The sequence below is a fragment of the Labeo rohita genome, chromosome 9 (assembly GCF_022985175.1).
Source record: "Labeo rohita strain BAU-BD-2019 chromosome 9, IGBB_LRoh.1.0, whole genome shotgun sequence".
Classification (NCBI taxonomy): domain Eukaryota; kingdom Metazoa; phylum Chordata; class Actinopteri; order Cypriniformes; family Cyprinidae; genus Labeo; species Labeo rohita.
The window spans coordinates 35,850,220-35,876,756 of record NC_066877.1 but is presented as its reverse complement, the minus strand read 5'-3'; the positions used below and the strand labels follow the sequence as shown (position 1 = coordinate 35,876,756).

The window sequence follows — 26,537 nt, the reverse complement described above, 5'->3', positions numbered from 1 at the left end:
TTTAAAATACACTGACCAAAATTATAAACACAACACTATTGTTTTTGCCCCCATTTTTCATGAGCTGAACTCAAAGATCTAAGACTTTTTCTATGTACACAAAAGGCCTATTTCTCTCAAATATTGTTGACAAATCGGTCTAAATCTGTGTTAGTGAACACTTCCATCCACCTCACAGGTGTGGCATATCAAGATGCTGATTAGACAGCATGATAATTGCACAGGTGTGGCTTAGGCTGGACACAATAAAAGGCCACTCTAAAATATAAAAAAAGAGAAATAGGCCTTTTGTGTACATAGAAAAAGTCTTCGATCTTTGAGTTCATCTCATGAAAAATGGGGGCAAAAACAAAAGTGTTGCGTTTATAATTTTGGTCAGTGTACGTTCAGGAGTTTTACACATGGTCTGTTATTGCGGGGACATTTCTACACCCCAAAACATGATGAGGCACAAAATGAAACGTGATTGGTATGCGTTATACCTCTTGGGTGGGCCTTGGACATTCAAAGTGAACGAGTTTCCAAGATTCTACCATCAGTCTGAAGGTGTGGCTATGCAAGACTATGGGTAAAGCAACCAAAAACTGGTACTTTCAGAAACGTGTGTTCATTAGTAGCACATTTTTCATATATATAAATTAGTATATGTCTCAAAACGTGGTAATTCCATGGTTTGTAGTCGCCTACACTGTTAAAAATAAAGGTGCTTTGCGATGCCATAGAAGAACATTTTTTTGTTTAAATGGTTCTACAAAGAAACTTTAACATCTGAAGAACCGTTCTGTTTCACAAAAAGTTTTTTTGTGGTGAAAGAAGGTTCTTCAGATCATAAAAACATAAGAAAGAGATTGACTGAATGGTTCTTTGTGGAACCAAAAATGGATCTTCTATCTTCTGATTTTCCTCAGCTGTTACTCCAGTCTTAAGTGTCACATGATCCTTCAGAAATATTTCTAATATGCTGATTTATTATTAAAATGATCAATGTTGTGCTGCCAGATTTTTTGGAACCTTCTTTTTTGGAACGTTCTTTGATGAATAAGTTAAAAGAACAGCATTTATTTAAAATATAAATTTTTTCTAACAATGTAAATCTATCACTTGTATCACTTTTTATTCAATTTAACACATCCTTGGTGAATAAAAGTATTAATTTCTTTCAAAAAGTGAAAGAATACAAATTTACTGACCCTACACTTTTGAACAGTAGTGTATATTATTAGAAAAGATTTATATTTTAAATAAATGCTGTTCTTTTTAACTTTTTATTCATCAGTGAATCCTAAAAAATAAGCAACTGTTTCCAACACATAATAATTCTGTATGTTGGAATGATTTCTGAAGGATCATGTGACACTGAAGACTGGAGTAATGATGCTGAAAAATTCAGCTTTGATCACAGAAATAAATTCGATTTTTAATGTATATTAAAACAGAAGAACATTGTTTTACATCATAATATTTCACAATATAACATTTGAATCTGTCTTTTTGATCAAACTATAAAAATACATTAAAATCGTACTGATTTTTGAGCAGTAGTGTATCTCAAAACAGTATTTTTCATGTTAAACAATAGCATTGGAAGAATCTGAGAATCTTAGATGAGCCATTGCATTGATGATGAAGCTCCTCTGTGTCACGCGTCTGCGTAGTAAATCGCCAAAACACGTTGTACAGACACTTCATTTTTAATGGTAGTTGATAAATTGTTAATTGCATTTATTATACTTTCAATAAAACATTTGCAATGGGTTTGTAAAAGCTGTTTGTATGCATGCTTGGCCTGAGTTTTCATTGCATTTACTCCAGCATGAGGGCTTCGAAACAGTGAATCAATTTGTGAAGCAGTTGGTTCAACTGATTCAAAGCTTCGAAAAGATCTGTTTTTTCCATCAGTATGTAAATGTAGCTCTCACAGCCTTGTTAAATTCAGTATAGTGTCTAATTAGTATTATGGGTCAACATTTATTTATTAAATAATTTATAATGTATTTATTTATTTTTAGATATAATTCAAAGAAGGTTGGCAAATATTAATTTCTTTATAGAGAAAATGAACAAGATGCTGTCATCTTTACAATGAGTCTCGGCAGAGTTATTGATTTGAAATTATGTATTATTAAAGAACCCTTTGAACATAAATGTAAAATTGGTAAATCTATTAAAATATTTTAATGTAAAGCAAAATGTACAGCCATTATAATGTTACAATGTTTATATAATCATACAAATATTGACTGATATCTACCTACAATCAGAAAACATAATAGCAATAACACTTACATAAATGTAATTCTCCTTATTTTCCTGCAGTTTGTACCTGCTTATTATGAAAGCTGACCAACAGCTAAATCTGTTATTTGTTGTTGTTGCGATGGTTAAAAAAGTCACAAACTAAATGATGTCCTTTGTGACGCTGTTAAAAGATGTCGGCTTTATCATCCAAACAGGGTCCTGAGATCAGAACCACGTGATCCAGACCGATCTCTCCGCTTACTGACTTCCCACGCTCTCCCTCAAAGATGATCTGAAGAAACAGTCAAATCATTTACATTAATATAATAAGCTAGGAGAAATAAAAACAATACAAGTTGTAGTTCAAATAGACACTTTCAAAAAAAAGTCAGTATTTGTTTTCTTAATATTTTCTTAGTATGTCATGTTTTCTAGTATGTAATATTTAAATAGTATGCAAATACTAAATCTTAAATACATAATAATACACACATACAAAGGTATTAATTGTTCAATATTACTTTACATACACACATATTTACAGACAAGTTCTAGTTCAAAATAATTAGACACTTTTTTTTACCATCCAGTCAATTCAGTTTAATTTTTGTCAGTATGTGCTAATATTTTCTGCACTCAGTATTTTTTCTCAAGTTTTCTAGTATGCAACATGTACATAATATTTATGTAAAATGTCTAAAAAAAATATACATTTTAAAATATATAAAACTTCTATATATATTTTTAAATATTCATATTTGTTTGTGTAGATATTTCTTGTTTAATATTACTTTATACACAGTCAATATTTGATCATTTCTGTTTGCTTAGGTATGCTTCTAGTTCAAAAAAGATTCATACACAATATTTTTGTCATGTTTTCTACAAGTTAGACACAAAATTACTTTAAGATATTACGTTTTGTGTTCTAAAAAAAATAAATAAAAAAAAGACCAAAATTAATTGAGTTTATGCTTAAAACAAACAAAAAAAAATCTGCCAATGTGGTCAGAAAAATGCTCTTAATTTAAATGAGATTTATTTTATTTATTTATTTAGTCTTGTTTTAAGCATAAACTAATTTCAATTTGATAGATTATTCAGAAAACAAGACTTAAGTAAAAGTTTAGATATCAGTACTGGACAAATACTAAGGAAGAACATAATTTTTTGGCAAATTGTACTGTACACACTGTAGTTTAAATAATCTTTAGATTATTTATTTGCTTTACAATTTGCAAATCTCAGGCTGAATAAATGTAACTTACGGCCTCTGGAGTGTTTTCTGTCCAGTTAATGGTGATCTTTTCTGACTGCCAGCTGTGGTTGAGAGGGTTTCGTTTCTCCCAGACAACGACGGCGCTGTTGTCCAGCATCACTCTTAAGACACCCATGTTAAGCCCCAGAATGCGATAATCAAATTTCAGACAGAAGCTGCTCTGACGCATGTAATCATCAAGAAGCAGCTTCATACGCGCCTGCTCCTTCCTGTTCCCGACCGGACCGTCGAGAGCCAAGTAATATTCCCTTCCTGAAGAAACAAAGAGAAAGAGCCACGGTCAAGATTTACGTTTTTTTTTTTTTTTTTTAATTGTTCCAATTTATTGGTATTTTATATATATATATATAATTAAACCATAAAACCACAAGAGGAAATGCAAATTTATTATACTATTACAGTAATATTATTATACTACTATATAATATATAAAGCAAAATAAAGTATGGTTATAAGTAAATAAATATATATATATATGTGTGTGTGTGTGTGTGTGTGTAACTAAAATAACAGTATTATAGTTATAAATGAGTTGAAATGTTAAATAAATATTAATATCTTTGTTCATGTACGTATATACAAAGACATTAATTGTTTAAATACTTCTGTATATATAACTTTTAAACTTTTAAAATTTTTATATAAATTTATGTTTACTTATATGTAGAATTTATTTATGTTATTGTTATTTTTGTCACTTATATTACATTTCTAATACATGTTAAAGTGATTACATTTTTTTTGCACTACTACTTGCCATGTTTCATTTATTTAATTAATTTTTTTTTTTTTTTTTTTTTTTTTTTTTTTTTTTTTTTACATTTTTTGTTTTATTTAATCTTATTTGATTTATTTATTATTTATTTATTTATTTATTGAGGTCATGGTACACGGAAAATGTTTACATATTCAAACATTGATTAAGCTTTTATTACATTTGAAACTGACACAAAGGGGAACTATGACTTGTGTTAATTTTCCCAGTGGACATATTTATTAATATATGGTTGAATCAGTACCGTTTTCATGATATTTGATGGTCCAGTCCAGATCGTCTTCATTGTCCTGCACCCATTCACACGCACCACGATCAAAATCACAGTCTGTCAGGAATCCTGCTCAAATAAACACATACAGCACTTTCTCAAATCATCTGAATACTGGAAATATAAAAGCCTTATTCATTTTATAGGAAAAAGATTGCTTACTTTCCTTCAGCGGCGCTGCCTGGATCTCCTTCGGCTCTGATTCTGGATCGTAAATGGGAACAAAATCATCTGGAACTACAAACGGAAAAACATACAGATCATAAAGAGCATTTCCAACATATTTCCAGACAGAAAACAGCACGTAATGATCCAAACGTTGTTCCAGCAGCGCTCAACAGGGGGCGGCACAACAACAACAACAAAAAAAAGACCTGAATCAGATGTGCTTCTACTGAAGGAAATATCAGTGCTGACAATACAGCAACAGAACAAATAAAGCACAGTAAGGAAAGTTAATGAGCTTAATTATGATTTCATGCTTACGTTAAGTGGTACAAAGATGAAATAATGACAAAAGTTTACTAAGTATGGTTATAAGTTCAGAACAAACCAAAATCAGTAGTGCTTCCAAAATAATAAAATAAATATATAATACCTAAATTTAAAAGTTAATTACTTTGCATTGTGTACACAGACACAAAAAAATAACAATTATTATTTTATTTCTAATTTTATTTTTTTCTTAATTTTAATAAATATTTAAAATAATTCATAACATGCATTAATGTGTCATTAATATATTATTATTAAGTATTTAATTAATTACATTTATTCGTATATTTATTTATTTTGCACTAGTAATATTTTATTTAATTTAGAGGTCCGTTTTTGTACACATTTGATCTTCAAAATATCAATTGTTTCAGCTTTTTTATTTTTATTTTTTTTTAGTTAAATTAATATATATTTTAAGATTTACGGTTTCCATACAACGCACACACACAGATACACACAAAATGTAAAAAATATTTAAGATTATTTTATTTCTGATTTTATTTTTTTCTTAATTTTAAATGTGTCATTGATATATTTTAGTAATATTTTATTTAATTAGAGGTCCATTTTTGATCTTCAAACTCTACAAAATGTTTCAGCTTCTTTTGATAAATTTGTATATGTTTTAGAATTTATAATTAATTTTATTTATGTTAAATTTGTTAAAAACAGAAGCCTTATGTATTTAAAACATGGTTATTATCATTCAGTATAACCATTAAAAAAAGAAAAAAAAAAAAACACAATTAATAGTTTGTGTGTGTATTCACATGCAAAGGTATGAATTGTATAACATGCATACAAAGACATTAATATTTAAGATTATTTATTTTTGAAAATAATGTTATTTCAATCACTTAAATATTTTAAAATAATATTAATGCAAATATTTTAAAATAATATTAATGCAGTTTGTTTTACATTTATTTTGCACTTCTAATATTTTATTTTATTCAAATTAGAGGCCCATTCTTATGTAGTAAACTCTATAAACTCTATAAAATATTTCAGCTTCTTTTAATAAATCAGGGAAAGCCCCTACAAGAAAGCAAATATCTGTAGAAGACGATAAGAATCTTGCAAGTGGACACTTGCCTGCACTTTCAGACTCTCATGTGCTGTTAGCTGAGCAGACATTCAGTCAGACTAATGGAACAAGAGAGAGCTGATGATGAAAGACTGTCAAACAGCTGTTCTGACGCCGATAATAAAAGGCTCGAGCTCTTTCCGGCCATTTCTCCCTCTAGGAAAAGAGCACTAGAAGACATTTCTTGAGGCAGAGGGGAATTTTCTCCCCAGAGCTCATCTGTGTCTCGGGCTTGTCTCCTCCTGTCTGCTCTCTAACATCAGATTCTCTACGGTTTTATGTCTTGTCGAGAGATTTAGAGTTTCTCAGACATGTCATTTCATTGTGGTAAACATACATATTTTTCCTGCAGAAATAAATGCAATTATGATATCTGCTGATGGGAGTTATGTGTCCTAAACACTTCTCAGGTCACATGCCTATAAAATATATATATATATATATATATAAAATAAAAAATAAATTAAAAAAATAAAAAATAATAATTTAAAAATCTTGAAACAAGATATTAATGTTAATTTTAGTATTTACGTTTTTTAGTGTTTAAGTTTTCATAATTTTTGTGGTTTTTGTTATTTTTATTAAACAATATAGATTTATTTTTATTTATGTTTTAGTAATTTTAGTATTTCAGCTTTATTTCAGCAAGTTGTCAAGGCATATATATTTTATTTTATTTCAGATTTGAAATTTTAGTTTTAGTTACCAATAACAAAACTACATAGCAAAAATCAAATTAGTTTTTGGATTATTAGCTTTTTAGATTTTGTTAAACATTTATATATATAGTAGGCCTAAAGCTTCATAATTTTGTTTTTTTCATTTTTAATAATTTTAGTACTTCAACATTTTATTTATTTAACATTTAGATTTTTTATTTTATATTTCAATTTATTTATTTATTTTTTACATACAACATTAGATCTGTTATTTTAAGCAAAAGTTAAAACTATTAAAAATCATTTTCATTAACAGAAATTAAGTTGAAATAATAATATTAGATTAAAACATGAAATTTGAAACTTATTTTACATGGAACTTAATTAAAATTAAATTAAAATGCTATTTCATATTAGAGGAAAAACTTCACAAAAACTTAAAGCTAAAATAAAGCTGAAATAAAATAAAAATATCAGATTAAAAACTTTAAGCTTAAAAAACCTTACTAAACTTAACTAAAGTGTAAATTGAAGTACCAAACTGACAAAAACTAAAACATGAATTTCATATTACAAGAAAAACTTTAAAATCACAACAAAATTGAAAATAAAGTTGAAATACAATAAACATTTCAGATTAAAAACTTTAATCTTAAAAAAACCTTACTAAACTAAAGTTAACTAAAGTTTAAATTGTACTAAAATGACAAAAACTAAAACATTAATGTTGTTATTGGTAGCAAAAACTACCTAAAGCCATTTTCGTGAAACAGAAATAAAGTTAAAATAAAAAAATAAATTAAATACATTAAAAAAAAGAATACAAATAAAATAAAATAAAATAGATGGAAATTTTAAGCTTAAAAACTTTCCTTGGAAACTAACTGCAGCTTAAGTTGAAGCATAAAACTGACTAAAACTAAAAGATGACTGTTCTTGTCACATAAAACTAAAATGAAATAAAGCTGAAATAAAGCTGCAACTAAGTACATTTTAAATCAAAATAATTGTAAAATAAAATAAAGTTACACATAAATGTAAAAAAATAATAATAAAAATTACGAATGCACATACTAAAATGACTAAAATGAAATAAAATAAAAGCTAATTTAACATATTAATAAATACTATAAAAACAAATAAATATGATCAAAATAGCACTGAATGAAGAGTTTGCTTATCGGGTGTATCCTTATAACTTATAAATCTTTGCCCTAAACTCCTGACTGATTCTGTCATATAAATAGTTTTAGCTTTAGTCAAGGAAAAAAGAAAAAGTAAAAAGTCATATTCTTAAAACAGTTTATTTAAAATAAAGTAAATCGTCTCCCAAGGTTTTTTTTTTTTTTCTTCTCTATTCTGTCACTGATGGAGTTTGTGCTCCTTCTCCTGCGGGTCACAGAGGTTCAGCGTTATTGATCACGTGTGTCAGTGTGATTGATCGCTCTACGCCTCTGCTCTTCACTTATCCATTGTGAGCTGCACTCCTTAAAAGACACTGCTGTTTCTCCATTAGTCAACAGTGTGTCTTTGCCACCAAATCAAGTGTAAACAAGAGTTTAACCGAGTGTTTTGGGATGGTCGCACTACACTTAAGTTTCATTCACTTCCATTCATATGCATGTGAACGCAGGAGATCGGGTTCACAAACAAACTCTAAAGGAAAGTGGATACTTTAATTCAATTTAATTTAATTTAATTGTATTGTATTGTATTGTAAATCAGAAGACTTTTTTTGTATTTAAAAGAGGGTTATTATTGTTAACTAAAACCATAAAAAAGGAAAAAAAAAAAATCACTTGAAATGAAATAGACATTACTGAAAAAATGAGAAAAAACATTTCTGATTTTCATGTGGTTAAAGTATTAAAATATTTTATTCTTCAAGTTATTGTTAGAAAAAAAAACTATTTAAATCATATTCATGAACTGAAATAAAACTGATATTAGAAGAAAACCTTGAATCTAAAAAAACTTCAACTTGCACTTGTATCCAAGTTAAAAGTACTAAAATTACTAAAATTAAAACATTTAACGTTTATATTGTCAGCTAAAACTAAAACTATTACAAATATTTTCCGTGTTTTTCGTACATTTCTGATTTGCATGTGGTTAAAGTATTAAAATAAACTAAAACTATTAAAAAGAATTTTCATTAACAGAAATAAAAATGAAATATTAGATACAAAAAGCTGAAACTTAAACGCCTTGCCTTCACAACTAATTAAAGTTTAAGCAGAAACTAAAATGACTATGACATGAAAAAATAATATAAAAATATTAGTGTTATTGTTAAAAAAGTTAAATAATGTTTATTAACTGAAATAAAACTTAATTAAACTTAAAATTTAAATTAAATTTCATATTAGAATAAACACTTTAAACTCAAAAACTTTAAACCTTTGTAACTAACTAAAAAGAACTAAAATGACTCAAATTAAAACATTACTGTTTATGTTGTCAACTAAAACTAAAACTAAAACTAAAACTAATAAAAATACTTTTCATTAACTGAAGTGAAGATAAAATTAAAAATAAAAACTTTTAAACTAAGTTGAAGTACTTAAACTGACAAAAATGAAAACTTTAATTTTGTTATCATTAGCAAAAACAAAAACTATTAAAACTATTATTTTCATTAATGGAAAAAAATTAAAATAAAATAAAATAAAATAGTAAATATTCATTAATAAATAAGTATTAAAATAAACTAAAATAGAAATAAAAATATTTTCTTAAAAAATTAAATATTTAAAATTTTAAAAATTAAAAAAAAACATATTTAAAAAAATAAGAATTTAAAATTTGAAAGTTTAATAAAGTTAACAAAAACCAAAGCCATAGAAAAAACCTTTTAAGTCACTTAAAACACATTGTAATTGAACATACATACATACATAAATAAATAAATAAATACCATTTGTCATATTCATTTAGTTTAACTTGATGTATGAAAATAAATAAATAATAAATCAAATCAAATCAATAGCAACAATAATAAAATATTAATTATTTTTTAACAACATAAAAAATAAAGAGTTTACTTGCAAAAACATAACGTTTTTTTTGTTTTTGTTTTTTTCCAATTTTCCAAAAACATGTTTTTTATTATGTTATCGTTTTTTATTATGTTTTATTGTGTTAGCTGTATTTTATAGTTATTTTTACTTAATCAAAATAACCCATCTGCGGTTTGGTTGAGATTAATTGGAATGCACAATGAAATTTGCTAAAAATGTATTCTATTTTTATTGATTTTTATTTATATTATTATTATAATATATTTATTGAGTTATTTGTGTTTTGCAAATTGACTCTTCAAATATTACTAAAATGTAAACAAACAAAATTACCAAAATTTGAACTGAAATTTAAAGGGAATAGACAATTACACATATTAACATAAAATCATGCAGATTCCTAAAACTGAAGTAATTGAAATTACATTAAAATGAGATTTTTAACAACCGTTTTATTTTTCAGTATAAATGATTATTATTATCCATTCAACATTTGGTGATGGAAAAGGCTATAGAAGAAAATGGGCTATAAATAAATCATGTGTGTTAAATTCATCTGTGTTTATTAATGAAGTCTGTATGATAATGGTGTTCAGATGGCTTTCACACCTATACATCCGCTCCATCTCTCCGCTTACATCAAACGAGTTTAATAAGCACTTTACTCCAGCAGCACCAGTTACTTCCTCCTGCGCAAAACCCCCAACACCATCCTGCAACCGCATGTAATGCTGCTTCCTCTCACGGGGAGATATTAAGAGTGAAATGTAGTTGTGGAATGGGAAATCACTTTTGGTCTCCCTGTCTGTACATGCAGTACAGAAGATATTCACATACAGGCCGTATTTGAGCTGCGAGAGCAGATGAATGCGGTTCAGTCCCAGCATGCCCTAAAACAGACCCCCATTCATAGGCTTTGTTTTCTTAGCTTTGTGAAAAATACTAGTGCAAAATACGGATAACGCTAAACATAAGTTGTCATTGTTCTCTAAAACTAAAACTGCACTAAAAGTTTAAAACAAAGAAATAAAATAAAATTTCATATTAGATGAAAAACTATAAAAACCTGAAAACCTAAAGTGAAAAACTAAAGTTTAAGTTGAAGTACTAATTTGACTAGAACTAAAACATTAGTTTTGCTATTTTAAGCAAAACTAAACTATTAAAAATAATTTTTATTACCAGAAATAAAAATGAAATATTAGATAAACCTGAAACTTAAACATAAAGCTTGCCTTTACAGCTAATTAAAAACTAAAATGACTATAAAATAAAATAATATAAAAATATTAGTGTTAATGTTAGAAAAAAAATGTTTAAATAATTTTCTTTAACTGAAATAAAACCGAATTAAAATTTAAATTAAATATTATATTAGAAGAAAAACTTGAATCTAAAAAACTTAAACTTGCATTTGTAACCAACTAAAAAGCACTAAAATTACTCAAATTAATACATTAATGTTTATATTATCAGCTAAAACTAAAACTATTATAAATATTTTGTTAACAGAAATGAAGATAAAATTAAATAAAAATATTAGATTCAAATCTTTAGAAACACTTTAAAATTAAGCTGAAGTACTTAAATTGACAAAAACTAAAACTTTAATTTTGTTATCATTAGCAAAAACAAAAACTATTAAAAATATTATTTTCGTTAATGGAAAATATCAAATAAAACAAAATAAAAAAAAATTTGAATTTAATTGAATTTAATTGAACTAACACTAAAAGTTAAAGCTAGATAACACTAAAATGATTAAAATCACTTAAAGATATAAAATATAAATATTAGAAATTTTAAGCTGAAACAAACTTTAAGTTGAAACTAATGATTAAACTAAAATAAATTAAAGATTTAAATGATAATGAAAGCACATAAAATTAATAAAACAAACTAAAATTAAAATAAATTATTAAACTATAATAAAAGCTAAGTTATTAGTTATAAAAGCTAAAATAGTAATAAATACTATAATAGTACATAAATATGATCATAATAACACTGCATGACAAGATTGCATACAAAAAAAAAAATCATAAAAGTCCCTATAACTTATAAACATTTGCTCTAAATTCCTGATTCTTTATAGATTAATTATGTCATATAAACATGATGATACCAATCTTTCAGTAACAGCATTATCTCACAAATATATTTGTGTGTTGATTCTCATTTTAGTCTGTAACGCCTTGTTCAGTTTGTCCTGCATGTACAGTACATGTATATGAACACTATATTTGTATATCCTGTCCTGTAAGTGGACTCAGCACATTACTCAGTATATGTGCTCTTTAAATAGGACGGCGTGTGTCAACAGTATAAGGAAGCGTATTTTTAGTGTGTCACTCACAGAAAGCGTCTCCTCTGGGGTTCAGCTCCTCGCCCTCCAGCTGGTTTCCCGTGTCGTCCTCCTCTTCCTCCTCCTCTTCCTCTTCTTCATCATAAAACTTCTCCTCCCCTGGAAACACAGGTGTCTTCTCTGGAGGGCCTACGTAGACCTCGCCGTCGTAGTCGAAGGGTTGCAGGTGGTGTCGTGGCGATTCGGTCACAGCAGGCTCGGGGATGGTGTTGTCAAACTTGCCGCCCAAAATACGAGTTTTGGAGGGGAAATCAGGAATAGCTGCAGGATACAGACAATGTGATTAAATGCATGAGAAAACTGGAATGAAATCTTGCATACTGATGTCGAATGATGTTCCGAAGCCATTGAAAGTCAGAAATGCATATACAGTTGAGATCAAAAGTTTGCAGAATGTTCAAAATGTTAATTATTTTACCAAAAATAAGAGGCATCATACAAAATGCATGCTATTTTTTATTCAGTACTGACCTGAAGAATATATTTCACATAAAAGACATTTACATATAGTCCAAAAGAGAAAATAATAGTTGAATTATAAAAATGACCCTTGTCAAATGTTTACACACACTTGATTCTTAATACTGTCTTGTTCCTGAATGATCCACAGCTGTGTATTTTTTTGTTTAGTGATGGTTGTTTGTCCCTTGTTTGTTCTGAACAGTTAAACTCTCTGCTGTTCTTCTAAAAAAAGTCCTTCAGGTTCCACAAATTCTTTGGTTTTTCAGCATTTCTGTGTATTTGAACCCTTTCCAACAATGATTGTATGATTATAAGATCCATCTTTTCACACTGAGGACAACTGAGGGACTCATATGCAACTATTACAGAAGGTTCAAACACTCACTGATGCTCCAGAAGGAAAAAAAACATGCATTAAGAGCCGGGGAGTGAAAACTTTTGGAATTTGAAGATCAGGGTAAATGTAACTTATTTTGTCTACTGGGAAACATACAAGTGTCTTCTGTAGATTCTGAAGTACAGTACTAAATGAAAAAAAAAAAATATATGATGTTTATGCAAAATAACAAAAATGTACACATCTTCATTCTGTTCAAAAGTTTTCACCCCCCCGGCTTTTCATGCATCATTTTTCCTTCTGAAGCATCAGTGAGTGTTTGAACCTTCTGTAAAAGTTGAATGAGAGTCCCTCAGTTGTCCTCAGTGTGAAAAAAAATGGATCTCAAAATCATAGCCATTGTTGAAAAGGGTTCAAATACACAAAAATGCTGGAAAACCAAAGCATTTGTTGGACCTGAAGGATTTTATTCTGAAGGACAGCGTGCAGTTTAACTGTTCAGGACAAACAAGGGAGTCATAAACAACTATCACTAAGCAAAAAACACAGCTGTGGATCATTCAGGTTACATTTCGCAGATTCTGCAAGGTGTATATAAACTTTTGACCTCAACTGTATGGAGTCTGTTCATTTGATTCATGCAGTTGCTGCATTATTCGCATTAATCATTTAATGTGCTTTATATATGCCATAACTGCAGGTTTGGATATGCATGAGCATTTTCCATGCAAAGTGCATCTGCTGTGCATGAAGCCATTGGCAAAGGTCAGTAATTCAGGTGCATGGTAAAACTTTACATTAAGGTTTCAACAAAATGAGTTAACATTAGTGCATTATATAGTAGCAATATATATATATATATATATAAGACCAAACCTATCTTAACAAATGGGACTTTATTGTAAAGTGTTACCAGTTGCATTTGCAAAGCATTAAATAGCTTGCTATAGCAGAAGTTTCCTCTGAATGCTGATGTTTGCATGTCGTTTGTACCAGAAAAGTGTTTTCAGAAAACCTCACCGTTGAGAAACGGATGTGCATTTCCTTTCTCACTTTCCCAAGATCTGTGATAAAAAGGCTTGACTACAAAAACACAAAGGATTCGATTCACATGAGTTAAAATGTGTTGCTCAGAGGTCAAAGGTCAAGAGACTTATTGGGATCTCAGTTAAATTTAAAGGAATAGTTTACTCGCTCAGCCTTACGTCATCCAAGATGTAGCTGAGTTTGTTTTTTTTTAATCAGATTTGGAAAAATGTGTCATTCCATCACTTGCTCACCAATGGATGTGAATGGGTGCCGTCAGAATGAAAGTCCAAACAGCTGATAAATATGAGTTCACATATTTGTTTAGAGCTGTTTTGGACTGTTTTGTCTTGTAAACGGTGCTTGACCTGTGCAGATTTCTCTCCTGATTCAGACCAGAACACTTTTTCACCAGAGGAAGTGTCATTATGTATTATGGAGTCGTATTTTAGTTAAAAACATCTTATGATGGATTTATTTCATCTTTTGTCCTCTCAAGATGTTAACTGATGGACTGGAGTGGTGTGGATTACTTGCGGATTATTCTGATGTTTTTATCAGCTGTTTGGACTCTCGTTCTGACGGCACCCATTCACATCCATTGGTGAGCAAGTGATGCAATGCTACATTTCTCCAAATCTGATGAAGAAACAAACTCATCTACATCTTGGACGGCCTGAGGGTGAGTGCATTTTCAGAAAATGTTCATTTTTGGCTGTACTATTTCTTTAAGTCCTTAGACGTTTCTGCTAAAGTTCCTCTACGTGTGGACCCCCATTCATTTTAAAGAAATGCAGTTCTGGCGTCTAAGCAGATAAACAGCACAGAAGAATCGTCTCCTTTGGCCTTCACTATAGTGTGTTCAGTACAAACGCAGATATTTACACAGGTGGAATTTCAATCGCAGATTTTCTCTGCCTGACACCTGTGAAATTCAGAAGGCTCTTAAAGGGAAACATTCTGGAGCGGCAAATGTTTCTTACAGCATTTTCTTTCCTGTCATGTCACTGCTTTTTAGAGGCTAATTACAAACAGATATTGACACAAATGAGCTCAAAATGTAATTGCATATCCATATGTTTGGACACAGCTACTCACTCCTAGGGCTATTTTGCACTTGTAAAATGATGAAATCTCTGTAATAATGCTAAAATAATAAACTCAAATGAAAGCTCTCTTTTATAAACATACATACATAATACAAATGCATGTAATTTCACAGATTCATTGCATTCACGTTTGATTCTATCTCTCACCTGAACAATCGAATCCACTGCCACGGAAACCCTGCTTGCATTTACACTTATAGGATCCATGAGTGTTGATGCACTCGGCGTGATGACTGCACTTATGTGTGTTGGACACACATTCATTTATATCTGAAAAATTACAGTTTCATTATTTTGCATGAAATAAAGCATGCATCATTCACAAATAATTCCTTCACATTTCCTGAGCATCTTTCTGATTTTTCATTAAACAGTTCAGAGCATGACAGAAGAATCACGATATGACATTTAATTTAAAGCAAAATGCATTTGATAGTTAGAAAAAGGTAATAAATAAATAAATAAATAAACTTTACCAAAAAATTATAAAGATTATTGCAACTTAACTCACAGTTCTTCCAATTTCAAATTTATATCTCACAATTATGAGTATATAGCTTGCAATTCTAACTTTTTTCTAAGAACTGTAAGAAAAAAGTCGCCGTTATCTGTTTTTTTTTTTTTTCATGGAAGAATTTGTGAAATTGTGAAATTTTTAAGCAGAAAGTTACATTTTGAAGTAGAAATCATAAAATAGTGTTTTCTTGTAAAACATATACTCCAATAATCTTTGTTTCATTTACAACTTTAACTAATTATGACTGCTGCACAGCAGGTTACATTGTTTCTTTCTTACCAACACAGTCGTATTTTCCATTGACGTATTTGAGATCGTAACCCGTCTGACACTTGCAGTAGTAGCTTCCAAACGTGTTGGTGCACTGACGGTTAAAAGGACATTGGTTTTTACCAGTTGCACATTCATCAATGTCTAAAGAAGAAAATGAGAGAAACAACAGGAGTTGATTAGGCATCTTGACTGTCAGCTTCCATTCATCCAAAGTCCCACACCTTTGAATTTCAGTTCATTTCGGTGATTTCTCACCTGCTCTTGAAAAGTATTTAATAGACAATAGACACAACACTCACAAAATGAATTCTAGCCAATTAAAGTGAAAGTGAAGTGAGCTATATTAAATATTTTAGAGCAAAGCACAACTATTAAAAACATTTACTGGCTATATAAAATTGTATTATTTATTAATGAGAGTTTATTAATTTTCACAAATTGTTATACAGTACTTAGTATTTTGGAGTTGTTTTACAAATAACTAAACATTCTTAAATTAAGATACATTCACTTGAGAAGCAAAATGACTTAAGATATTAAGTCTTATTATTTGTTTAAGTCTACTTTTCTAAAAAAAAAAAAAAAAAAAAAAAAACATATCAAAAATATTTAGACAGGAACAAATATCTGCTGATGAGGTCAGACAAATAGACTTAATTGAAAGGGGAAAAAATATTTTGCTAAGCCCCACTGGGTTTTTTTCTTGTTTTAAGCAAAAAATAAAAAATTAAATTAAATTAAAGAAAAAAAAAAATCTGCCAATGTGATCAGAAAATAAACCTAATTCAAGAAAAATCTTTTTTTTTTTTTTTGCATCAATTCATTTAATTTTGAAGATAGTAATACCAATAAGGTGTGAAAAATAAACTTAATTCAACAGGAAACAAGATTATTTTTCTTGGTTTAAGCATAAATTTGTTTAATTTTAAAGAAAAAATATCTAATAGCAGGGATAGAAAAAGAAAATTAATTCAACTTAATTCAAAGGGAAAACTTTGAATTAAGTTGAAATTCATTTTGATACATATTTCTGAAACAAGACAATGTAAGTTTGCTTCTCAAATAAATGTATATTGAGTTAGAAATGTTTAGTTATTTGTACTGGAAAAATATTGAGGAATAAAAAACATTTTTTGAAATTAAAATTTAAATATTACACACACACACACATATATATATATATATATATATATATGTACACGTTGAAATTCCCTAATAGTTTTTGGCTTTCTTTGAACCCAAAAATAAACTTCATTTTATTTAAGCAATATTTTAATAATTTTTCCCATATACCTTTTAGGGTGAACGCTTGAAATGTTTTCATGAGATTTACCCATTCTGTTCAGTTTAATCAGATTTACAGGAATAGGGTCATTTTTTAATGGTACGATGAAGAAAAACCACAGAGCAAATCCAAACACGGAAAAAATTTCACTCTCAACAACAAGCACTTTTACTAGCTTCATTTGAAGAGTGTATGTAATTGAACTGTTCTCACCCACACAGGTCTTTCCATCAGATCCCAGCTGCAGGCCAGGAGACGGACAGAGACAGCGGACCTCACCCTGCACCTCCTCACAGCCGTACTGACAATGAGCCAGAGTACATGTCCTCGAGTCTGCAAGACACAGTCAAATAAATCCAAAATCCACAGACTTTTACTTTAACACAAGACAAACTCAGATTTACAGGTTGACTGAATGAACTAATGTCAAAAAGTTGACATTGGCCTACATAAAATATCACAAAGTCACCTTTTAGGCCAATTAGTATGTTCAACTAAACAGCAAGAACTTATAAAGTCAAAGTCTGCTAAACATGCTCAGTTTGATCACCCATAAAACACTGCACTTGAAAAATCTGTGTTTTTGGTTAAAGGATTAGTTCACTTCCAGAACAAAAAAATACAGATAATGTACTCACCCCCTTGTCATCCAAGATGTTCATGTCTGTCTTTCTTCAGTCGTAAAGAATGTTTTTCAGGATTTTTCTCCATGTAATGGACTTCTATGGTGCCTTCCAAAATGCAGTTTAAATGCTTCAAAGGGCTCTAAATGAGAAGAAGGGTCTTATCTAGCAAAGCGATCTGTTATTTTCTAAGAAAAAAAAATTACAATTTATATACATGGTAAAAAAATAAATAAATAAAAAATAAATAAACAAAATAAATAAAAGTTGTTTCAACTTAAGTTTTCTTGCTGCCTTAAAATTGTAAGTTTAGTCAACATGAAATGTTAAGTTGTACTACATGAAAACGTTGATATTTAAACTTAAATTTTGAAGCAGCATGAAACTTATTTTTTTTAGGTTGAAACTACCTTTTTTTCAGTTGTTTTTTTACAGTGCAATTGTTTAACCTCAAATGCTCATCTTGTCTAGCTCTGTGCAAACTGGGTTTTTTTTTCTGTTCATGACAGTTAGGGTTTGTCTAAAAACTCCCATCTCATTTTCTCCACCAACTTTAAAATCGTCCTACATCGCTGTTTTTACCTCTTTTTTTTTTTGTAAAGGGTGTTTGATCTTCTTTGCATGTTCACATTGTAAACTCCAGGTACTCCTGCAGCGATGTAGGATGATTTTGAAGTTGGAGGAGAAAATGAGATGGAAGTTTTTAGATGTACCCTAACTGTCATGACTGTCAAAAAAACAGAGTTCAAACCAAAGCTAGATAAGACAAGCGTTTGAGGTCAAAAAGTATATAAATTGTAATTAAAACCGATCATTTTGCTAGATAAGACCCTTTTTCCTCGGCTGGGATCATTTAGAGTCCTTTGAAGCTGCATTTAAACTGTATTTTGGAAGTTCAAAGTCACGGGCACCATAGAAGTCCATTACAAGAAGAGAAATTCTGAAATGTTTTCCTCAAAAAAAACAAACAAACAAACAAAAAAAAAAATTTCTTTTAAGACTGAAGAAAGAAAGGCATGAACATCTTGGATGTGGGTGGGAAGGGGAAGGGGGTGACTACATTATCTGTACATTTTTGTTCTGGAAGTGAACTAATCCTTTAAAGGTTGGCTGAATTAACTAAAATCAAAAAATTGACATTGACCTACATAAAATATCACTAAGTCCAAAGATCATCTGAGCCAATTTTGGGAAGAATTGGATCAATTTTCAAGGAGGAGTAGCGAAAAAAACAGAATACTGTACTTTTCAAAAAAAAAAAAGCCGCTACTGTTATGGGTGTGTTTGCATTTGAAACATCTGTGTTTTTGGTTAAAGTGTGTCGACTTATAAGCACATGCAATGTTTTGGTGAATAGAAACAATACAACCTTTTCAACATAAATTATTTAGTGGATTCACATCAGATTTACATCAATAATCAGAATTTGAATACTCATTCACCTTCAAAATTATAGCTTAATGAATTTGGATCCAGAAGTATAAGAACTTACTCTATTATATCCATATTTAAATATATATAGAAGCACAGTCACTCACTTGCACAGGAGCCATCTGGCATCAGCATGTATCCGTTTAAGCAGTAGCACATATAGCTACCAAAAGTGTTCATACAACGATGTTCACAGGGCCGAGGCTTTAAACCACACTCATTCAGATCTGAACCCAGAGACAAAAAGAAACAGACCAGTCAAAGGTTATGAACAAAGCATGGGAATCACTTTTTCAGACGATATGACTATTTGTGTGTTTTCTATCAGCTTAAATAATCTTAATTAAATAAAATAAAATATAATAATAAAAAATAATAAATAATAAAACATTTTAAAAAACGTAGTTGAAGTAAAAAAAAAAAAACAACTGAAACTTTAATTAAATAAATAAATAATAAATTTAATTTAAATTAAATACAATTTAAAAATACAAAATTGATCAAATAAAAACAAAATAATATATACAATAAAACCAAAATAAATACACAACAAAATTAAAAAAAAAAAATTAAAATATAAAAATAATCTCAAAATATTAACAAAAAACACTAAAATACCACTTTCACAAACCTTGACTACACGTCTTTCCGGTGTATCCGGGGAAGCACTTGCATTTGTTGGGGCCGACGCACTCGCCGTGTTTGCAGCCCAGGTCACACTGAGCTGGTAAAACATTCAACAGTAGAGATATATTAGTAAAGGAAACAGCGCAGGTCAAATCCGTTCACGAAACCACACGTCTGGAAACCAAAGCCAACTTCTGTTCTCCCAGATTTCCTCTCATAGTTCAGTGTGGTTTAAAAGCACCAAACCGCAGAAAGAATGAACATATCAGATGAGTTTGTGGATGGACTATTCACCCAGTGTTTCCATGTCTTGAATGACTAGCAAATTGCAGTATGGACACTTATATGATGATGTTTTAGTGCCATGTTAAAAAAAAAAAAAAAAAAAGATTATGAAAACACAGTCATAGCATTGTGAGATTTAAGTCATAATATTTTGAGATTGAAGTCAAAAGTCTCAAATATATTATGACTTTATTCTCATATTGCTACAGCTTTATTTTCTAAACATTTAGACTTTATTCTTATAATCTTAGATTTTTTTTTTTAATTATTATTATTTGGCAAAACACAACTTTGTTCTTTGTTCTTTTATTCTCAAAATAATACAACTTAATTTTGTTTATGTCTTTTTGTTCTGGTAATTTTAACATTATCATCACAATATTACGACTTTAGTCTCAGAATATTTACTGTATTCTCACTATTGTGATTTAATAATTATATAAGACTTTATTCTCATATTGTTACAGCTTTATTCTAGTAATTTTTATTTTATTTTCAAAATATTACAACCTTAATTTCACAATGTTATGACTTTATTCACACACTTTTGGGTTATTCTAGAGCTGTCAATTGATTATCCAAAATAAAAGTTTTTGTTTACATAATATATGTGTTTGTGCTGTGTTTAGTTATGTATATATAAATATACACATACAGTATATATACTGAAAATATTTATCTATTTACATGCATATATTTATATTCATATAATTTATTTTATATATAACAACATATTTCCTTAACTGTAAACATGCATGCGTGTATATTTATATATACATAAACACACACACATACTATATTACGTAAACAAAAACTTTTATTTTGGATGCAATTAATTGGTTGACAGCACTACTTTATTCTCAAAATATTACAAGTTTAACCTCACTGAAGACTTCTAGTATTGCTATGACTTTATTCCCAAAATAAGTGCAAATAACCAGTACAAGACTTTTCTCATATTGCTATTTTGGATTTATTATCAAAATATTCCAAATTTAATCTTCTAACATACTTTATTCTTGTAATTTTGACTCCATTACCAAAATATTACGACTTTAATCTCACAGTGCTATGACTTTATCCTCAAAATTGGGATAAAGTTTAAAGTTTAATCTCGTATAGGACTTTATTCTCATATTGCTGACTTTATACTCATAATTTTGATTTATATATTAAATATTGTGACTTTAACCTTGTAATCTTTGATTATTTTGTAATTTTTTTTATAATGTGGCACTAAAATGCCATTGTGCACTTACACTTCTGCTACTAAATAAAAATAAATCACATGGTAGAATTGTTCATTTCTTCTCATTTACCTTCACAGTGTCCTTTGCTGTTTTTCTTCCATCCATAGCAACACTCCAGTCTGCTGCCATATCGGCAAACGCCTGCCAAACTCCTCGTTGGGATCTGACGCTTTTGCCTTTGCAGAAAACATCAGAAACATGTCAGTATTACACAAAGATGGGAGCATTTCTAAACATGCATTTAGATCATCCAAATATCACAACAACATGAAAGCAAAATACTTATCTTTCATTAATATAAAAACATAATAGTAAAGGACCAACCACTTTTTGTTTTGTTTTTGTGTGTCATTTAGGTTCAGATTTACCTGAATTAGATCACATTGCTGAAAAAAAAAGATGTTTTTGAAGTTGTAAATAAAATTTCAGTCTTCCTACTTTAAAATTTTACATTTATTTCAATGTTACTTGTATTTTCTACTTGCATAATTCACTCAAAAAAAAAAAAAAATCTGTAAAAATATGGCACAATATACTGTATCATTTGATAGAATTTTTCCGTTTTTTTTTTTTACAGGCATTTTACCAGTATTTTGAATTTCACACTTCACTGCACTGTGTTTTAGACTTAATAGAAATGTCTGTAAAATTAATGGATAATGTTGTGTGTAATGTGCTGCCAGTACTTTTTCTGTTATTTTATGGATTTATTTTTTACAGTGTTGTTTGTAAATGTTACTAGCAATCCCTAGTGAAAAATAAATATACTAAAATGTATTTAAAATACATTTATTTCATGCTAAGTATACTACAAATACATTTACATATTATGCACTTAATAAAAATACCCTGCAATTGTACTTTTAGCTATTTAAATTGGAAAAACTAATTTTTTACTTAATGCACTTGAATTGTGCGGATGTGCTGAAGTCCAACTAAAGATATACTTAAGTATATTTGATTGTGATAAAGTGGAACTATTGCAAGTATACTTAGGTACACTTTAAATATTTTGCACTTAAAGACCAGTAAAGATCACACAATCCTCATCAATAGTGACATTAAAACATATTTAAGCTTTATTTGTGCATTGTGCATAAGCAGTACTCCAAATACAGTTTAATTACAAATTTTATATCAACAAGTCTCAAGCGATGTGTCAGGAAATATGTTAATAGACTTGAATTATATTTAGTAAAAAATAAATGCATTTTTTATTTAAAAGTAAAAAGCTGTTTCTACACCCTTTTTTTTCCCAGTATACAGGCTGTCATGACTAGTTTATCGCTAGACACATTAGGTTGTCAGAAGATCACAGGTTATTTCAGGTTAAAATGAGCCTTAATTTGAAGGTAAACGTCTTTCTTTGGTGACCTTTGACCCTCCAGGACTAATTGCAGCTGTAAAAGCAGCAGAAATGTATAAACACACATGAAGATCCAGTGGGGATTTGAACAGACAGGATGTAGGAACCTCTGCGTTTATGGCTCTTTAAGTGTTTAACAGATGCCTCTTACAGGAACCTCTAAAATCTCCTTGACCACATTTCTGCTATAATTAAACCTTGCACTATTCACGGCAATCACACCTCAGCAGATGGATCAGGAGCAGAAGGTGTGTTGAGCATGTTTACACTGATAGTAACTTCAACAGGTTTTTATAGGCCTTTCATATTCCTGGAAGAGGTTTAGCTTTGAAATATTGCTGTAGAAAACATTTAAATCAGCTTTTACTACTTTTTTTTTAATCCCATTGCATTTTTAAAGGTCTGATTATAATATGAGAACTAAGAGAGAAATAATGGGAACAATAAAATTGCAGGAGTGCGAAATGCATCAAATAACAAACATGAAGAACATTTATGAACGCATGAATCTTAGTTGTTATACTGAGAAGTTTTACACGCAACATTTTTAAATATATCACACATCATTTGCATAACGTTAAAAAAAGATTTAGGCATTGTTGCATAAAACATGATATCTACTAATATTCAAAAGATAATTAATATTTAGTAATATTATTATTTATTATTATTATTATTTTAAATGCATTCACTTTTAAAACTTAAGACATTACGTCTTGTTTTCTGAAACAACAACAACAACAACAAAAAATAAGTAATCAAGTGAGCGTCTTTAAAAAAAGAAAAAAAATCTGTTAATGGGCTAAGAAAAATAAACTAAAATAAAACAAAACGTATGTATTATATTTCATAGACAAATATTTGTTGATATTTTAAGCAAAACCTCACATTTGGTGTATTTTTGCTGAAAACAAGACCTAATATTTGATTTTTTTTTGCTCCTACAGTAAACATATCTTAATCTTGTTATAACATATAAAATCATATAATTTTTTTTTTTTTTTTTTAAGGTTTCATTTGTTAACAGTTGTTAACTACATTAGTTAACATAGCTTAACAATTGTAAATACTTAAATACTTTTATTATTAATAAAGCATTTAATAATAATTTATCAATATTCATTTCAACTTACATTATTAAAATCAAAAGTTGTGCCTATATACATATTGCTATTGCAATTTTACTTATTTACAGAATTTTATTTTATTTTATTTATTACTATTTTTTATTTTTATTTATTTCTTCTTTTTCCAGTGTAAAGTGCATTTATTTTAACTACTTAAGTTGAATCAGTTAATTTCAAGAAACCTGAATACATTTTTAACTTGAATGGCTGTTAAGTCTAAAATCAAATCACTATCAAATACAAAAGTAGCTGTAAGTGATGAACAAGCTTGAATCGATTTAAAATATTTCTGCAATATTTACATAAATTGGCTGTTGTTGTGTTGGTTTGTGATGCTATATACATTTGCCAATAGGGTAAGTAAAATAATCTTGTTTAGCCTTTGAATTAAGATTGTTTTTCTTACCTCACTGGCAGATATTTTTGCTTTATTTTAAGCAAAAACTAGCAAAATTTTGATAATCTTTTCAAAACACAAGACAAAAGAAAAAACAAGAATTTTTAGATATTTATACTAGAAAACAGCAAAAATACTAAGTAAGGATTCAATATCAGTTGATGAATATAATTGTCTCTTCCTTGACCAAAAAAGAAATTTTGGTCCAATCAGATGCGCTCTAGAATACGAAGCCCCTCCCCCTAATTAATCTGCCTAGCAACAGTCAACTAAAGCCTATGGTAATATATACGATATTTCCTGTTGAAACAGTTACTGGGGCCGGTAGTATATGTCAAAACTGCTTTCATCGAGTGATCAACATCCTCTCTCTGGTTCCAGATGTTTGTAATTCTGCATGCTTCTCATGTTGGTCTCTAAATTTGGAGCGGGCTCCAGAGGGACGGAGAGAATCGGTGAACCGACGGAAATAAACTCTGTACAGCAGCAAATGGGAGCCATTCGTGCGAACAGGTGGCCGACGCTCATTACGGCCAAAATTAGCAGCTCATCATTGGCAGATCAGCACCGACAGCTTCACAAACCGACACAACAACAGCCATTTACGTAAATACCGCAGAAATATTTTAAATCGGTTCAAGCTTGTTCATCACTTATAACTACTTTTGTATTTGATAGTGATTTGATTTTATAATTAACAGCCATTCAAGTTAAAGGTTAAAGGTTAAAGGATTTCTGAAATTTACTGATTCAACTTAAGTTAAATAAATGCACATTAGACTGCAAAAATTAAATTAAATTAAATTAAATTAAATTAAATTAAATTAAATTAAAAATAAATAAAAAAATAAAATAAAAATAAAATTCTGTAAATAAGTAAAATTGCAGCAATATGTATATAGGCACAACTTTGTAGAACTAATGTAGACCTTATTGTAAAGTGTATTTTCATGTCTTGTCTTTCAGAAAAATAAAATAATATAAAAATAAAAATTCATGCATTAAGAAATGTTTACTTTAGGAGCAAAAAGATTTCAAATATTAGGTCTCGTTTTCTGAAAAATGCATCAAAATTATGTGAGTTTTTGCTTAAAACAAACATTTGGCTAGTAAAATAAATGCACATTACACTGCAAATGTATATAATAAATAAATAAAACATAAAAAATAATACAAAATAAAATAAAATAAAATCTAAAATAAAATTAAATAAATAAAATAACAAAATTAAATTAAATTCTGTAAATAAGTAAAATTGCAGCAATATGTACAACTTTTGACTTAAATACTGTAAATTTGAAATGAAGTGTATTTTCGTGTCTTGTCTTTCAAAAAAATTAAATTAAATTAAAATTCATGCATTAAGATATGTTTACTTTAGAAGCAAATTTTTTTTTTAAATATTAGGTCTTGTTTTCTGAAAAATGCAGTTTTTGCTTAAAACATTAAATATTTGGCTGTGAAATATAATACATAATTTTTGTTTTATTTAAATTAATTTTTTCTTAGCACATTAACAGATTTTTTTCTTTTTTTTTTAAAGAAACTCCCTTAATTTTTGTTGTTGTTGTTGTTGTTGTTGTTTTCAGAAAACAAGACTTAATATCTTAAGTTTTGCTATTTAATTTTATTTATTTATTATTGATTTATTTATAGATTTATTTATAGATTTTTAATTATATTTAATTATTTTAATTTATTATACATATATATATATATATATATATATATATTTTTTTGCAGGTATTTTTTTTTTTTTTTTTAATACACCTACAAAAGCAGTGAAAATAAAACATTGACCTTTAATCAAAAAAAATTGCATTGGTTGCATTTTTTAATCATAACGTTTTGCACATGAATTACTGTTGCCTTTTCACATTATTTAATTAAATGAAGAACAATCTAATTCTTAGATGTTTCTCCTGAGAAAAGATTTTAAAAAAAATCTCACATGCATCTTCTCTGGAGTTGCAAAAAAGATCTCAAACTAAAGTTTGCAATCAAAAAGTAATTCTCAATATGAGCATTAACACTGCTTAAGTTTTTACCACAACAGAGGCTGTTTAACTTTAAGCAGGAGAAGGTCACTTACCTGTAATCTGCAGATCCTGAAGAGAAATAAAGCAGGAATGACAGAGCGCTGATCCACGTCAGATGTTTCATGTTTTAAAACAGTCCTCTTTATTTCTGCGCCGTCCTTTTCTCTTCTGTTTGTGTTTCCTAGTTTGAT

The 26,537-nt window shown here is 28.8% G+C and overlaps 1 protein-coding gene across 2 annotated transcripts; it reads right to left on the bottom strand.

The window, feature by feature from the left end:
- Window positions 1-775: 775 nt before the first annotated feature.
- egfl6 (EGF-like-domain, multiple 6) lies at window positions 776-26,537 on the bottom strand. Of its 2 annotated transcripts, XM_051119874.1 has the most exons (13): window positions 26,400-26,537; window positions 21,487-21,593; window positions 19,887-19,979; window positions 19,363-19,482; window positions 17,415-17,534; window positions 15,923-16,057; window positions 15,274-15,396; window positions 14,012-14,074; window positions 12,184-12,453; window positions 4,726-4,800; window positions 4,537-4,632; window positions 3,507-3,769; window positions 777-2,530 (listed from the first exon to the last, which is right to left on the bottom strand). In XM_051119874.1, exons 1-13 carry the CDS (start codon window positions 26,468-26,470, stop codon window positions 2,423-2,425), a joined length of 1,644 nt encoding a protein of 547 aa, XP_050975831.1. In that variant the 5' UTR covers window positions 26,471-26,537; the 3' UTR covers window positions 777-2,422. The 2 variants fall into 2 exon arrangements, with proteins under 2 accessions (XP_050975832.1, XP_050975831.1); XM_051119875.1 differs by lacking the exon at window positions 14,012-14,074 and having other exon boundaries at window positions 776-2,530.

Bases quoted from the DNA above. Each gene is read 5' to 3' on its own strand.
- egfl6 (XM_051119874.1), bottom strand. From the start codon at position 26,470: ATGAAACATCTGACGTGGATCAGCGCTCTGTCATTCCTGCTTTATTTC. The intron at 21,594-26,399 runs GTAAGTGACCTT...TTTTCTGCAAAG, and splicing joins TCAGGATCTGCAGATTACAG to GCAAAAGCGTCAGATCCCAA. The intron at 17,535-19,362 runs GTGAGTGACTGT...TGTGTCTTGCAG, and splicing joins GCCAGATGGCTCCTGTGCAA to ACTCGAGGACATGTACTCTG.